At 38.1% G+C, this 17,762-nt stretch overlaps 1 protein-coding gene across 2 annotated transcripts in view; it reads left to right on the plus strand.

The window, feature by feature from the left end:
* Gpat4 (Glycerol-3-phosphate acyltransferase 4) overlaps positions 1 to 17,762 on the plus strand; it is a 326,719-nt gene that overhangs the window by 197,942 nt on the left and 111,015 nt on the right. For both annotated transcript variants that reach the window (XM_090384714.1, XM_090384715.1), the window contains one exon: positions 10,431 to 10,524. In XM_090384714.1, the coding sequence (XP_090240840.1) occupies positions 10,431 to 10,524 (94 nt within the window). The remainder of the gene's footprint in view (positions 1 to 10,430; positions 10,525 to 17,762) is intronic.

The raw sequence follows: 17,762 nt of genomic DNA on the forward strand, positions 1-17,762 counted from the left end.
CAATCTCTCCACGGCCGAATTGATTGACAAGGCTCTCATCATATACTTCCTTCTATCTTGTCTGGGCAGAATTGCAGACACTTTCAAATTCAACCCTAACTCACAGCTTTTTTTTCAGCACTGTCTTGTACTTGTTAAGTAATTCTGCCGGTCTCCTACTCTTAATATCATTAGTGCCAACGTGTACAACAATGTCACCCTTTGTGCCCTTAAAGAATGATATCTGACCTACGTCATCAACCTTTGCCCCTGGCAGACATACCCTGGTCCTGTTCCATCTATCCTTTTTTCACAATATGTTCCCCATTTCCCTTACAATAGAGTCACTGACAACAACTAGTTCCTTTGGGACCAGTGCATTCTGCCTTGGGGTTTGCCGCTGTGTTGCATGATGTTCAAGTGCAAGCTCTGGCATTGATGTGGGCAGCTGAGAGCTTGATGGGCCCCTCAATTTAAATCCTTGGAGGGCATCCACCCTGTCCTTCAAGCTCTCATATAAGCCCATAACAATTCCGAGTTGGCGCCTGATTTCCTCGCACTCCTTACATCGTGCACATACAAAGACATTCCCCTTGGCAATATCATGTCCCGTTCCTGATTGCTCCAAAACATCAAACAAGCAGTGTATTTCAATAGACTGTGATTCAGAGAACAACCGCTCCCCTCAGTTCTCCCCTGAGCCACAGCACTTCCACTAGTTTGAGCCTTTTGCTTTGCTGCTCTGGTCTGAGTCATGATTTCTATTTGTGTTCAATAAAATTCCAATTCAAAATATAACCCTAAACCTATATCCCAATGCAGTTATAACACTATATACAGGGTGATTCACTACCAGTGCGACAAACTTGCAGGAGGTGTAGGGGGCACAAAGAGGAATTGGAATCACATAGCATTGCAGGGTCCGAAATGTCTTCGTCATGCGGTAGAGGACGTTGAACAGGAGGTTGTGTGAACAGCAATCCTGCTGGAAGTCAGCATTTGCAAACCTGTTCCTGAGGCAGTAGGATGGACGAGTATTCAAACGTTGAACTGGCCGACATGCACCTCGCCTATGGAGCTGCGGACTGTAACGGCGCGCCGCTCTGCGCTTGTACCAGGAACGTTTCCCGCACAGGCGTGCTCCTCATCATACGATTTTCACACATGTGCGCAGAAGGTTACGTGAGTCTGGTTGTTTCACGAGAGGTACCATGAATCGAGAGCGAACGACTAGGACGCTAGACAATGAGGAGAATGTCCTACGTCTTGCAGAAGGCAATCCGAGTAAGAGTACTTGAGTGATAGGCCAACGATTGGGTATTTCCCAATCCACTGTATGGAGAATACTGTCAAAAAAGCAAATGAGTTCATACCATCTGCAACACATCCAATCATTGGAGCCTGCGGATTATCCACTCCGGAGGACTTTTGCTACTTGGTTTCTTCAACAGAAACAGTTCGCAAATGCTGACTTCCAGCGGGATCGCTGTTCACGCGACCTCCCGTTCAATGTACTCTACCGCATGACGAAGGCATTTTGGACTCTGCAATGCTATGTGATTCCGATTCGTCTTTGTGCCCCCTACTTCTCCTGCAAGTTTGTCGCACTGGTAGTGAATCACCCTGTATATGTATTTCGGTATCGAATATTATCTCTGAGTTGTGTTATATGACTTTCTTATCCTCTGTCAACTTATGTATTAATTTGGGATGTTACGTTTGTAATAACTAGGTCGCTATATTTATTTAGTTAAAAAAGTACAATTCAATTGACAATGAAAATTTAATAAGATTAATAAATTTTACTGATTAATTGATACTACTATACTCTCTATCTAATTTTCCATTAAACCTTATGCTAGCACACGTATTGTTTAACAATGGCTGCAAGTTACGAACGGTTAATCTACTGACACGAGGTATTATTTACTTTCCAAATCGTGCTATCTAAATTCAAAATAAACCACGGAGCTTGAATAGGTCTGTAAGCTACTTATAGAAAATAATTTAATCTAACAATTAAGTCAATGAAGTGTCCAAGTATAATTAAAAACTTTCGTTTGCGGGAGCTGCAAAACCTGTCCCTTATCAAACCCAAAACCTGGATTTGTCCCTTATCAAACCCAAAACCTGGGCCAGTAAATCAGAGAGTCTTATAATGGGAGATTTTAATTTCCCAGATATTGGGGGCTGGTCACTCACACACTAGCAGGGCTTTTGTGGATTTATTGGATGATTGTTTTCTACATCAGCATGTTTGGGAGGCAACTAGAGGGAGTAATACTCTTGATTTGATTATTAGCAGTGATTCTTCATGCATTAAGAATCTGCAGATAAATGAACCACTAGGTGGCAGTGATCACAGTGTGCTGAAGTGGGATTTACTCAAAGAGGTAACTACCATTAGGGGTAAAGGGAAGGGTTATTGCTTCCGTAAAGGCGACTACAATGGACTGAGACAGTATTTGCATTCTATACAGCGGGACCAACTGATGATGTTACCAACAGCAAATTCAAAATGGGAAGCATTCAAAGAACTTATCTTGGAAGCTACTAGGCTTTACATACCAACTAAGAAATATTGTTCAAGGTTTAGGCCAAAATGGATGTCAGATGAACTAATGAGGCATATGGCAGAGAAGAAAAATGCAAAGTTGATATGCAACCAAGTTACAAAGGAGGTTAGGCAGGCGAAGGCAGATGATGAGAAATCCTTGGCAAGGGATGCAAAGAAAAACAGCAAAGAGTTCTTTACTTATGTTAACTCTAGAAGGAAGGGGATGAATCAGATTGGTCCACATATTGATGGGTCAACTGTTGATGATCCTGCTCAGGTAGCTACAAACTAAATGAATATTTTGCATCGACATTCACACATGAGGAGTTATTCAGTGAGGGGAATGCCAGAGGTGTATTCAACTCTAGCAGTAAGCTAGAGAATCTTGTAATAACTGAGAGCAAAGTGGAGGAGAAATTGTTGAAGATAAACACAAGAAAGGCACCCGGGGTGGATGGGATCTATCCAGTTATATTAAAGAAGGCAGCAAAGCAAGTAATCAAAACCTTAGCCATAATTATGAGAGCTTCCTTGGACTCAGGGGAGGTACCCATGGACTGGAGATGTGCAAATGTGACCCCAATTCACAAAGGGGGATCAAAGGCTGACACAAGTAATAATAGACCTGTGAGTTTAACTTCTGTTCCCGGAAAGTTAATGGAGGCACTGGTTAAAGAAGCACTGCAGGATCATCTAGACAAGACTTCAGTTATAGCTAGGACACAGCATGGTTTTGTTAAGGGTAAGTCTTGCCTGACCAATTTGATTGGATACTATGATGCAGTCACAAAAGAACTGGATGCAGGGAATAACTTTGATATTATATACTTGGATCTTAGAAAGGCTTTTGATACTGTTGCACATGGAAGACTGCTGCACAAATTGGAGCAGTGTGGCATTGGAGGCAAATTGCTGCTATGGATAAAGGGGTGGTTGAGGGGGAGAAGACAGAGAGTGGTAATCAATGGACACTGCTCATCGTGGACTAATGTTATTAGTGGAGTCCCTCAGGGTTCAGTATTGGGTCCTTTATTGTTTTCTGTATTTATAAACGATATTGATGATGGTATATCAGGCTTAATGTCCAAGTTTTCAGACGATACGAAGGTTGGCAGGGTTGTCAAGGACACTACTGACACTATGCTACTGCAACAGGATTTGGAAAGGTTGAGCAGATGGGCTTCGAGGTGGCAAATGAAGTTTAACATTGACAAATGTAAAGTACTACATATGGGAAACAGCAACCCCAGAGCAACGTATCAACTCTGTGCGCTGACAGTGGTAGAGAATGAAAGGGACCTGGGGGTGGTTGTGCAGGCAGATATGAAGTTCTCTGAGCAGTGCAGACGGGCGGCAAGAGTAGCTCATGGTGTATTGTCAATGATATATAGGAATTTTTCTAGCAGGGATAAGGAGGTGATTATTCCCTTGTATAAAGCAATGGTCAGGCCACACCTAGAGTACTGTATATAGGCCTGGAGGCCTAATTTAAGAAGGATGTAGAGCTGCTGGAACGAGTACAGAGAAGGGCAACTAGATTGGTGAATGGGACAAAGGGGTGCTCTTACGAAGAAAGGCTTAAGTTTTGCGAATTACAGTGTCTGGAAACTAGGCACCAGCGAGGTGATCTGATAGAGGTGTACAAAGCCTTGAATGGTTTGAGCATGCTCAATGCTGATGGGATTCTTCCTCTTGCTCAGAATAATCACCTGAGAGGGCATAAATTCAAATTGAGGAAAGACAGATGTAGGATAGATGTGCGGAAATTTGCCTTTAGCCAGCGGGTGGTTGGTTGGTGGAACAGACTTCCATCCCTTGTAGTGGAGGTTGATAGCCTAAATAAGTATAAGGTTCAGCTGGACAGGTATTTTGAACGAACAGTGGGGTGAAGTGGAAGTGGTTTTTTTTTTTTTTTTTTTTTGGCTGATGCTGCATAAGCTTGCTTTCTTGCATCAAATGCCTCTGCTAATGCTAATTTGATACCCTTACCGATACTAAGTAATAACCTACAAAATCTCTATCTAAATTCAATTTAAACTAAAGTATTGTTACTAGGAATATAAAGCAACTCTAAAAAAATAAATTAATATGCCAATTTAAGTCAATAAAAAAGCAAAAACTTCTATTTGCTGTAGCCGTAAAAACTTCACCTGTTCACATGTAATCTCGCACCCACTCTCTCAATTGATCAACCCACAAGTTCCAATATTGATTGGAACTTGTGGGTCGATCACTTGCACAGCAGCAAGATTACTCTGGCTTTATTGGATGATTGTTTTCTAAACCAGCATGTTAAAGAGGCAACAAAAGAAAGCAATACTCTTGACCTGTTATCTTCAGTGCCTCTTTGTGCATTAGGAATTTCCAGATAATGGAACCACTGGGGGACACTGATCATCCTTGCAGAGTGGAATTGACAAGATTGTACACCAGCTGATTTAGATGACTCATGGTGTATTGATCTACTTAAAGATGTAACTGCTGTCAAATGTAAAGGGGGAATTTTGCTTTTGTAAATGTAACTATCACGGTTTCATGGTAGTCACCTTTGGTTTTTAAATTCTGTTCTGTTGATGATGTTATCAACAAATTCTAAATGGTAAGCATTTAGAGACGTTATTGTTGAAGCTAATAGGCATTTCACACCAACCTTGCTGTTTAAGGCTTAGACCTAAGTGGATGTTGCATAAACTGATAACATTAGTGGTGGAAAAAAAAAGTGCCAGGGTTGATTATAAATAATCAGGAGATACAGAAACTTACAGTAGGTATGAACTATTTTGCAACCAAATCACAAAGAGGTTAGGCACACTAATGCAGATTATGAGAATTTTGCAGAGTAGCAGATTTCTCTACTTACATTAACACTAAAAAGGGGAAGAATGAATCACATTGGTCCACTAGTTATGAATGGTACAACTGTTGATGAACTGTTGTTCAGGTTTATAACAAACTGAATAGATATTTTGTATTTATATTCACATGTTAACCAATTTTAGGGATGGTGATGACAGAAGCATATCAAATACTGAGCTAAATGTCTATAACTACTCACTTCATCATTTTATACCTCTTTTTGAATTGGAGATACATTCGCACATCTCCAATCCCATAGAGACCTCTTCTGAATTCGAGGATGCTTCATAATTATGGAAAAAGGTTTGCTTGACTCTTTTAACACCTCTCTTAATATAACTGGATAGATCCTATCCACCCTGGGTGCCTTATTTACTTTTAGCTTCAATTTCTCTTCCACTTTACTCTCAGTTATCATAAAATCAATATTATCATTAATAGCCATATGGTGCAAGGAAGCCTGAGGCTTATGCTGCACCAGGGAAGGAAAAAAAAAAGTTTGCGAGTTACCCTGAGAGAGAGAGAGTGAGAGTGTCAAAAGTAGAAGGGAATCACCAAAAAAGAGAAGAATGACGATATCCAACCCAGGGTCCTGAGCTGGATATCATCATTCTTCTCTTTCTTGGTGATTTTGACGTTATGTACTTAGATTTCAGCAAAGCTTACTCTTAGGTAAATGAACCTACGAGTTATGACACTGTTCACACAAGAGACAGCTGAAAAATTGAAGCAGGTGGCATTGGGGCAAGTTATTGCTATGGATAAAGGAATGGTTGAGTGGCAGAAGACAGGGTAGTTATAAATGGGCACTGCTCTTATTATTATTATTAGCCATGGTGCAAGGAAGCCTAAGGCTTATGCTGCACCAGCCAAAAAGAAAAAAATAAAATAAAATAAATAAAAAAATAAGATTTGCCTGTTTACCAAGGAACATGATGATCACTAATGCTACTTGTGAAGTCCCTTGGGCTTCAGTGTTGAGCCCCTTACTATACAACATTTATTAATGCTATTGATGAAGGGATATCAAGTTTGTCTAAGTTTGCATATGATAAAGGTTGGCAGGGTTGTTAATGACAGGAATCATGACATACTACTGCAGCAAGACCTAAGAAATTGAGATTAAATAATGGTAAATGCACATTAATTTTTCTTTTCTTTTTTTTCTTTTCTTTTTTTATTAGCAAGTGGCCCTTAGCCATAAACTAGCAACTCTGCTATGTACATATATTATATACTAAAAAGTAAGAGATTACCTCAATCTTTTGAGGTAATTTCAGAGTCAAATACACACACAAACACTTGGTGATATTCCCATTCTGTGAACACGGCGATCACCCGAAAAGCATGGTCTGCTTAAGGAAGGGAAACAGTTGTGCATTTTGTTTAATTTGAGTATTCATCCAAATCGTAACTTTTAATCTGTTTAATCTTAAATAGTTTTTAATCTTTTTAGTTTGTTATTTTAATAGTGTTTTTAACCAGTGATTTTAATTATTTATTATCAGAACCAGTTTTACTATTTATTATGACACAATGTCTTCTCGCACTCATGGTCTTGCTGCGGTGGTTTGATGTGTTTCGGGATCGGGTTGGGGCTCTCGGCTTTTGGTTCTGTTGCTCATCGTATTTGGTCATATCTCTATGAGTGAAGGAATTCATTAATTCGTTTTTTCCCAATTTTTTCATCTTAGTTTATTCGTCACATATGAGAGAAAATTGACTGGAAGCATTCCATGAAAAAGATTGAGGTAATCTCTTACTTTTTAGTATATTAAAATCGTGGAAGTTATTGAGCCCTGTAGCTCTGATTTTTTTTTCTAATATATTATATACAGATTCATATGATATACAGAAATATAAATCAGAAATATAAATTGCGGCACAAAGAACCACGGGACAAGCACATGGCACAATGAGCTATATGACATGAATAAGACCAAACGTGATGCAAGGAACCACTGACCTTACGAAGTTAACATGAGAAAGACATAACAAACTGGTCACTAGTAACTACATAAATTGTCCAATAAGATTAGCCTGTTTACCAAGGAACGTGATGATCATTAACTACCAGGTCAATTACACTGTTTATTTCAGAATTCATGTCTATAAGCCTTCTACTGTTCTCTCCTCAAGTTCAAGGAGCAGTAATATTCTCTGAAATAATTCCTTGGAAAATTTTTGAAAAGCCTGAAAATCTTCCTCAGTTTTAATTGAGCCTCATTGCCCTCAGTCAGGTGAGCAAGATTAGGACTAGCAAATGAAAATTCATTTCTGAGATCCAAGTACTCATGACAATAATATTTTGTTGTAATATGGTTTTTAGGAGCATTAGCAACTAAGGCCATATTGCTCCAGGGATATGCGGTGGTCATTCTCTGACCTTTCCGCATCCTCCGTATTTGGTAGTCACGAGCTCGAACCCTGGTCTAATCAAGAAGCGTGTGCTACGCACTGCTGCTCCTGGCTACGGAGGCGCCAACAATAATATAAAACATGACTGCATGTCTCCAGAGCTGTGCAGTGATACTGAAACCCTTCCAAAACACCCAGCTGATTCAGATTTTCTAAAAATGAGCCATGATTGGTTAATTAAAATATAGTTTGTAGATTAGGCACAAACCATTTTTCTGTCAGCACATCAACAACAGAGGGAAAAGAACCTTCGAGTTATTTCACTTTTGAGTCAGCCCATCTATGATTCCAAAAAGTCATTAAGATATCTAAGATTCTCTTGGCCTCATTCTTAGGATCATTTGCCAAATCCAACTCAAGATCATGAATAATAAAAGGAGTTCCATGTTGATGTTGTTGATGACAGTTCTATGAACTAGAGCCATCTTCAGGAGCATCATCCTCTAAATGGAATATAGTTTTCTTATATATTTTTTAAAATTAACACAGTCTATCCAAGCTGAGATACCATTAGAAACAATAGGAAGGAAAACACAGTCATAAAGAAGAGTTATTTCCCTACCTTTAATACCCCAATCCTTCCTAGTAATTCTTGCTATCATGTTAACAAATTTTGCAACCTTTTCAGATAGAAAATTGATATGGGTGTTGTCAAATCTAAAACCTCTGTCAAGATATTTAATATTCTTAACGGACTTTAAACTGGTAAATGCACAGTAATCCCAGATTAACATAGCAATTAAGTTGTATAACAATGATGGTGTGGTGGTAGAGAACACAAGAAACCTTGGCAACTCTATAGCCCAACATCAAGTTCTCTGAGCTGTGCAGATGGGCTGCTAGAATAGCTCATGGGGCTTTGTCGGTGACATACAGTAACTTTGCCAGCAGATACATTGAAGTGATTATCCCATTATATAAGACATTGATTAGGTCGCATATTAAGTTCTGCATACAGTCTAGAAGCCTCATTTTAAGGAAGATGTGTATCTATTCGACTGGATGTGGAGAAGAGCCATGAGATTAGTGAGAGAAATAAAAGGGAACTAACTCTTAACAGGAAAAGCATTATTTCTGCAAACTGCAATGCTTGGAAATTTGGAAGAGATTTAATTGAGGTGAATGAGGTGAAGCCTTTGAATGGGTTGAAAGTGATGGCATCCTTGCTCTTGCTCAGACCACATAGACATAAGAAGACGTAACCTTAAATCGACAGATGGTTTTGGGTTAGATGTGTGGCAAGTTGCTTTCAGGTACAAGGTAGTTGATTGTTGGAACACTTATCTAGTTTTGGGAAGTGGGTAGTTTGAATAAATTTAGGAAGGATTTAGACAAATTATTAGAGGAGAGGATAATAATAGTTAAATAATTATGTTGTGTGGTGGCCCTCAAACCTACAGAACTATCTTGTGAATCTCCCAGGGTTAAGTTTGGCTATCCTTTTGTATAAACTTGCTTTCTTGTTTAATTGTCATTTATTATTTATTTTTATTATTATTATTAGCCATATGGTGCAAGGAAGCCTGAGACTTATGCTGCACCAGCCAAAAAAAAAAAAAAAAAAAAGAGAAAAATTCTGAATTACCAAGAGAGAGAGAGTCAGAAGTAGAAGGGAATCACCAAGAAAGAGAAGAATGATGATATCCAGCTCAGGACCCTGGGTGTGCCAAGCCCATACTCACCAGATGTGAGCACCTGCTGTCATTACTAATACTAACACCAAGATAGTGTTATTAAACCTTGCACATGGATTAATGTACCAAGGGTTATTATCAGTCTCACTATTGGCAAGTTGCAAGCAGAGGGTTTGGTTGCAGAACAGTCAGACTTCAATGGAATTTGGTCTACTCGACTCTTAAGGCTTAAATATCAGTTCCATCGGTGTTTGTTTTTCAGACACCCCGGAAGCAAGCTCTGGCTGTCATAGCTATTATACTTTCAGGGGACCGGTTTGTAATAATTGACTGGTAAAGCTGCCCTATGACTGTATTTTTATCGAAATTTGCATTTTGCCAGTGAAATTTAATTTCTACTGTAGTGTGGACTTTAAAAAAGCCTCCTGTTTCTGAACCTCCCCCCCCCCCCCCCCTTTTTTTTTGTTTGTAAAGCCTCTTTCAAAAAAAAAAATCAAGGTTTTTTTTTTTTTTTTTTTTAGCTATTTTCAAAAAAAAAAAAAAAAAACTTTTGGTTTCTTAATATTGCAATTGCCCAATATCCAGCATTTCAAAATTCAGAAGCTATCATTTATGCAATTGTTTTCTTACTTTTAAACTGAAACATTATTAATATAAAATGCCATTTGTAATATAAAATTTTCTTTTAATTCCTAAATAAAATGTAAAAATAACAGTGCTATTTGGCATCCTGTTTCATCTTTGTTAGGATAATAGGACACCTTATTCAAAAAGATATATCTTGTTGCCATTTCCTCTAATTTTGATCTATATTCATATCTTTTAAATATTTATTACAAATCTCAATGAAGTAGAGTGTACCTTGAGTACAGTGTAACGCAAATATAAGCATTACTGTAATAAATATAAGTTTTAAGTGAAAATACTTAGTAATTTTTCAAACTAATTTTAGGTATTTTAATTATTTTATTGTAATTTTCTTAAAGACAGAATAGGGCAAAAGGTGGAGGAATTTGCGTTGCTAACCATACGTCCCCTATAGATGTAGTCATTTTGGCCTGTGACAACTGCTATGCTTTGGTAAGGGGGTTAAAGCTCACTTGATATTTATAGATAGATATTTATGGCTTTGTGTGTTTATTTCTTTAACAATTCAATTTATTAACAAATTATAGATATGAATGAAAAAAAAATTTAATTGAATATTACTTTCTTTTTTAGGCTCTTGTATATAGTTTTTTTTTAATCAATAAACCATAAATTTCTATTTATTTATAGATAAATAGACATTTATTGCTTGTGTTTTTATTTTGTAGTGTATAGTATTATCTTAGTGAATTTCTTGAAATTATAAAACTTACTTTTTCTTTAAGCATGTACTTATTTCCTTAAAGCATAGAAGAAATAATAGTATAAATTGCTATTTCGCAATGTAGCTATTTGGTACCTTAGAATTTGTGGTCAGTGGAGATATATCTGCAAAGAAATTCATCCTTGACATAATTTCCAAATTGAGAAGAGACACGACATTGAAAATATTTGGTAATTTAAGTTTAAATAAATAAGTAGAACATACAGACAATATTTAAAAGATGAGTCTTTTCAAAGCCATTGATTTCTCAAATTACATATCCCATCATGAGTTAGCTGTATGCTGCACTGTGAATAAGTTACAGCTCCCTGAGAAGAAGCAACATATTAGTTATAAAGTTACTTATTTATCATATGGTTCCACTCCCTAGCCATTGTTTTAGTGCTTCCTGGCATCTCATCATTGGGAAGCTGGGCACTTTATTGGTGTAACATTTGAGAACCCATTGACAACTTAATTCATGTGGGGAGAGATTCCAAAAGGTATGAAGAAAAGAAAATATGTCATAGATAGTTACCATCCACAGACAAACATGGAGCTGTTAGAAGGAAACGGTGGAAATAACTGCAAAAATTTATAATTTTCATTTGGCTCTAGAACTGGTCACTCTGAGCTGAAAAAAGGATTATGTGCATTTTAAGGTATGTGAATCCATTTTTTTTTTTTTTTTTTTTTGAATTAGTAATAGTAAAATGATGTAAGGAAGCAAACTAACATTAGCCTTAAAATAAAATAAAATAAATTCACTCGGTTTTCACATCCCATTTAATAATTTGTTAGTCCTCCTTTAAATTTATCCAGACATCAGACACAATAAATTGCATATATATATAGAACCATCTATATCTTAAAGGAATTATCTTAGAAAAAATTGATGTCAACAATGCTAACTGTGTAGTAATGATATCAAAACAACACCAAAAGTATAAAATTGATTTTTACAATAGAAAGGAGGCATTTAATTTCATGTCAGTCTTTTCCCATTGGTTAACTATCATTTAAAAGTCCATTCTGATATTATTCTCTCCTGGACATAAGAATTGTTTTCATGTGTGGTTATGCAGAATCAGGAATCTCCAGTATTAAAGAACTGTACAAAAGTATTCATAGACAACAAATTTCATGTGCCATTCCTTAAACATAAATTATTAATCGTAAGTGACTAACTATTGCCAGGATGTATATACAATAGTGAACTTTTCAATTAGTGTTGAAATTTTGAAATTGGCAGACTATGGAAATACAATATAATCTCAATATAATGCAGATGTCAGGTGACAACTTTAATACCTCCGTTATAAGTGAAGCAGTTATAGCCAAAAAAATGTTACCATCCCCACCCCCTCAACTGCAGTTTTTTTTTTTTTTTTTTTTTTTTTTAACATAAATACACTTCACTTTAGCCAAAGGGTTAGCTGCTGGGCAGTGAATCAACAGTAACAGAGCCTTTAAGATTTTTGAAAAGCAAGTGGCATCTCACTGATTGTACCAACTCACTTTCAAACCATGAAGCAAAAATGTCAAGCTTCATGATTTATCCTGAGAGATTTATGCCTTCATGATTTATGCTGGTTCATACCTTAGTGGTCTTCCACAGTGTGCTTGTGCATGGGGGTTATACCCAGGATTACTAACAGTCCCACCATCATGAAGGTTTGCAAAGGATTTGGCTGTCACAGTCCATTCGGACTTAACCGAAATTGGGTCCACTTGACTTGAGTGTCACCTGAATATCGGTTCCATCGGCATTTTAGACTCCCAGGTAGCAAGCACAGCTTGTCTGGCATATCTAAGAACCTCAAGGACCAAAATGCAGTAAGATCGAGTTTACTCCCTGTTTATAATTAGATTGCACTAAAAGAAAAGCCCAATAAATCAGGAACTGCAAATTGTTTTTGTTTTCTGGTAGTGATCTCCAGAAATGTGCTTATGAATACAGCAAATAACAACAGTGTGTCTCCGACCAATAGAACTATAGTAAATGGGAATATAGCTCTCACACATTTGACGTTATACATTTTTTAAGCTTCGTAAACTTGTATGCCTTGCTGCACAGGTTCCTACATTCAGCTTGGTGCCAAGTTTTGCATTTACCTGATGTTACTCGCAGACAAAATCACTCGTGAGCCAACACAAAAATCACATTGTGGGTCGCAAAGCTTGATACCTTAGGGGAGGGGGATTCACAAACTAGAAGGCAGAGGTGAAAGTGATTCATTCTGTTAGAATGAGCAGCGGCCTGGAGGGGGGGGGGTGTTGGGGTTTTCAGGGGCTGGTGGGAGTCATCATGAAACAAATAAATACATGGGATGTGTTATGGTAACTAAGAATAGGTGTATGTACACCAATGCTAGGAATACAGTAAATAAATTTGACAAGTTTGAAGTGCTAGTCAAGACATCAAAGGCAGATATTGTTGGGATATCAGAGATGTGGTGTCACACAGATATAAAGAATGTAGAATTGGAATTTCAGGAGTACAAGGCGCCTCTGTAGCCAGGTGGGCAGGAGCAGCAGTGCATAGCACATGCTTCTTGATTAAACCGGGGTTCGAGCCCATAACCACCAAATACGGAGGATGCGGAAAGATCAGGGAATGACCACCGCATATCCCCCCCCCCGAGCAATATGGTCTTAGTTGCTAATGCTCCTGAAAACCACAAAACAAACAAACAAACAAACATCGGGAGTACAATGTGTACAGATAGGAAGGGGGAGGGGTTATGCTGTTAATTAGGAAACACAAAATCTAAGATAGTGCATCCAGTTGACATAGATGGACAGTGCAGTGTTGAGTCCGTTTGGTGTGACATTGGGAAAGCAAAAATGAGAGTAGGAGTGTGTTATGGGCCTAATGACTGAGTATGACGAACAATTGTTTAGAGAAATAGAATGGGCCAGTAAATCAGATTGAATTATAATGGAAGATTTTAACTTCCCAAATATTGATTTGAACTTGTGGGTTGGTCAATTTACACTAGCAAGACTTTTTGTGGATTTATTGGATGATTGTTTTCTGCAGCAGCATGTTCAAGAGGCAACCAGAGAGGGTAATACTCTTGATCTGGTAATCAGCAGTGATTATTTGTGCATTAAGAATTTGCAGATAAAGGAACCACTCGGTGGCAGTTATCACAGTGTACTGATGTGAGATTTACTTAAAGATATAATTACCATAAGGCCTCTGTAATCGAGTGGTCAGGAGCTGGAGTACGATAGCACACACTCTGAGTAGACCGTGGTTCAAGCCACTGGCTAATAAATACGGTTGATCTGCCAACCCTCATTGGACCATTATGGCAGATTATGGCCCTTTCCCTCAACATGAATTTGAGGAGGCTTCCATCCTGCAGTGGGTTGATAATGGCTGCGGTTTTATAATTACCATCATGGGTAAGGGGAAGGGTTTTTGCTTTCGTAAAAGTGACTACAGTGGTCTCAGACAGTTTTTAAATTCTGTACAGTGGGACCAACTGACAAGGTTACCAACAGCCAATTCTGAGAAGCATTCAAGGAATTAATTGTGGAAGCTACTAGGCTTTTCATAACAGTTAAAAAATACTATTTGAGGTTTAGACCTAAATGGATGTCATATGAACTAATGAGACTAGTGGAAGAGAAGCAAAATGCATGGGTAGGATATAAATTATCAGGCGACACAGAAGCCTATGATAGATATAAGCTAGTCTGTAATCAAGTCACAAGGGAGACTAGGCAAATGAAGGCAGATTACAAGAAATCTTTGGCAAAGGTTGCTAAAAAAAAAGCAGCATGGACTTCTTTACTTTTATAAATTCTAGAAGTAAGGGGTAATTACAGACCTTCAAGCTTGACTTCTCTTTAAGGAAAATGGAGTTGCAGGATCATGACTGCACTACTGTCATGATCCTGCAACTGAAAGCTTAACATTTATTTGTTGGGAGATCTTAGCTATTATGACAAAATAACAGTAATGAAAGATTTACAAATTGTAACATTGTGGCATTAGCAGCAAGACCTGCTGTGGATAAAAGGTGGTTATAATGAGAATTTTTTTTGACTAAATCGGAAGTCCCTCAGGTTTCAGTTCTAAGTTCATTGATTTTAATATTAATTAACACTATTCGTGAAGGCATATCAAGCTTATTGGCTTATTTTGTGGATGATACTAATGCTGGCAGGAATCAAGCCATGGTGCTGCAGCAAGATCTAGAAAAATTAGGCAGATGGACTGAGAAGTGGAATAACTGCTGGCCTACTTGGGTGGAACCACACTGAAGGTGGTGAAGAACGAGAGGCCTAGTGATGGTGGTACAATCCAACAATGAAGTTCTCTGATCAGAGCAGTGGGCTATAGGATAGCACATGGGGTTCCAGTGGTGATATACAGGAATTTTGGCAGCAGTGACAAGGAGATGATTATCCCATTGTGTAAGTCATTGGTTAGGCTGCGTCTTCAGTACTGCATACAGGTGTGGAAGACTCATTTTAAGAAGGATGTGTATCTCTTGAAATGGGTGCAGATTAATCAAGGACAGAAGACGAAAGATTAATCAAGGACATAAAAGACTTTAGTTCTCCAAATTGCAGCACTATTAAGTAGGATTGAGCAGACAAAATGCTGGCATCTTTACTTTTCTGTGGACAGCGTGCACCAGGGGACATAATTTTAAATTGAAAAAGGATGTCTTTTTGCTGTTGTACCAAACTTCCATCTGGTGTTGTAGAAGTGGATATTTGAATAAATTAAGAATGCATTGGGCAAATTATTATAGAGGAGTGACAGATGAGGTGGGTACTTGTTGCTGCTGCCAATGAGCATTGACTCAAGTCTCATAAGTTAGTGTATATTTATTTGTTTTTCTAGATCCATCAGTTACTGAACTTGAGCCATGAATACAGTGAAGATGTATGCTAGAAAAGGTTGAAGCCAGTTAAAATTTTCTTTATTTGCAAGACGAAGCAAAACATTCACAAGGGGATGAAAGTTGTATATGGAGCGGATTGCCCATTGAAATGAAAAGTTGGAAAATATGGTTCAGATGTGAGCAGGCTAGTGTGCACAATGGTCCAAGGGAAGGGAACCCATCTTAGCCACAGACCCTGCCACTGTGGTAAAAGTGGAACAGCTAGTCTTTATAGATATATGTGACTATAAATTTTATAGAAAATGAAGTGAACATTAGCAATGGTTCCGTTTGCACCATAATGCATGAGTTCTTGTACATGTCTAAGGCAGCCTTATGGGTTCTGAGATTGACACCTCCTCATACACTCCACATGAAAGAGTATTCCACACAATTATTGGAGCTTCGTAGAGAGAAATGTTGATGATGAATGCTGGTTATTCACAGTGACCCAGTAACGAAACATAGGAGAAAATAGATATAGAAAATGAGAAAACGCCCATAAAAACCAAGGTTCAATTATCTGCCAGCAAGGTCATGTGTTTGGTCTTCTGGTTGTTGTTGTTTGATTTTTATGAGCATTAGCAACTAAGGAGGCCATATTGCTCGGGGGATATGCGGTGGTCATTCCCTGACCTTTTCGCATCCTCCGTATTTAGTTGGTCTTCTGGGACTCTAAAATTATTATCACAGATTACCTCCCAAAAGGCAACAGCATCACTGGGGAATACTACAGAAATCTCCTGGGAAAGTTATGAGAGGCTGTCAAGTTGAAGAGACGTGGGAAGTTATCCAGGAGCATCCACCTAGATAACAATGCTCCTGCTCACAAGGTTCCTTGCACATTGGATTTTGCAATTAGGTTTGGCTTTGAACATCTGCAGCACACACCTTATTTTCTTCTGACCTTGCACCCTCTGCCTTTTTTCTATTCCCTGAAACGAAGAAATCATTATGGGACCACAGATTTCATGCTGATGAGAAGGTCATTCATGAAGTGGAAGCCAGTTTTCTGCTTAGAATGAGCTCTATTCAAGAAACCTGAAAGAGCTATCCACAGATGGGAAAATATATAGCTCTAGAAGGTAGGTACATACAGAAGGATGGAATTGCTAGCCAAGTTAGTTTGAAATCCCTAACTCAAATATTTCTTGGCAAGGGTAAATACCCATAGGGGAGACAGTTATACAACACCCTGCATAACTCTCCACCTGTTTTTTGTGTTGTGTTGGTATTAATGTGAGATTACTGTATCGATTTATTTCATGGAAAGGATAGATTTATTATTTACCTAGTGTGTGTGTGTGTATGTAATATAGAGGTACAGTGCCATAGGTATAATTTAATATTTTAAGTGAAATTATTTCTTGGACTAGAGCAGTGAAGCATTTGTCCCAGATGTTGTGTCTGGTTTAGGAGTGAATTGCCAAAGCCGTTTCTCTTATGAATCAGTACTTTATTGCTTGCCCCTTGTGTGCCATATATTCTGTAGGATATATGATTATAGCAAGCCAGGCAGCATTCCAGAATCAGCCATTAACGCAAGATCCTCAAATCCTTACAAACACATGCATTGGTTACACCTGAGCTCCTTGTCATCACTGAACTCATTCTCCCTTAGGGAAGTTTAACTGCAAAACCATGGCTTATTTCAGGGATGGGGTCATAATGCCAACACTGAAGCTACCCTTTATAAGTGGGCAAAATGAGTCTTGTGTGAGTTTGCTCATTCCAATCATTGCACAAAGTGACCTAAGTCATCAAGTCCCTCTAGAATAAGTTATTTAGCATAGTAGCAGTGGCCAGTGAGCGAGAAATAAACTTAATTGCTGATTTTAGTCATTGAATGTCCTAGAGATTCAGTATCCTGTTTGCTGAAGGGAAATGACAGGTAATTTAATGTAAATGATTTGTTCTATGTAGTGAACTGACACAAATAAAATGATTGGAGGGGTTGGTCTAGGTCAGTGTTTCCCAAACTGGGGTCCCTGGTGGTCTGTAGACCAGTTCCAAAGGGTCTGTAAAATGTTCAGAAGGGGTATAAAGTAATGTTTATATAT

The sequence above is a fragment of the Mastigoproctus giganteus genome, chromosome 11, assembly GCF_048544385.1.
Source record: "Mastigoproctus giganteus isolate SK-2022 chromosome 11, ASM4854438v1, whole genome shotgun sequence".
Taxonomy (NCBI): Eukaryota; Metazoa; Arthropoda; class Arachnida; order Uropygi; family Thelyphonidae; genus Mastigoproctus; species Mastigoproctus giganteus.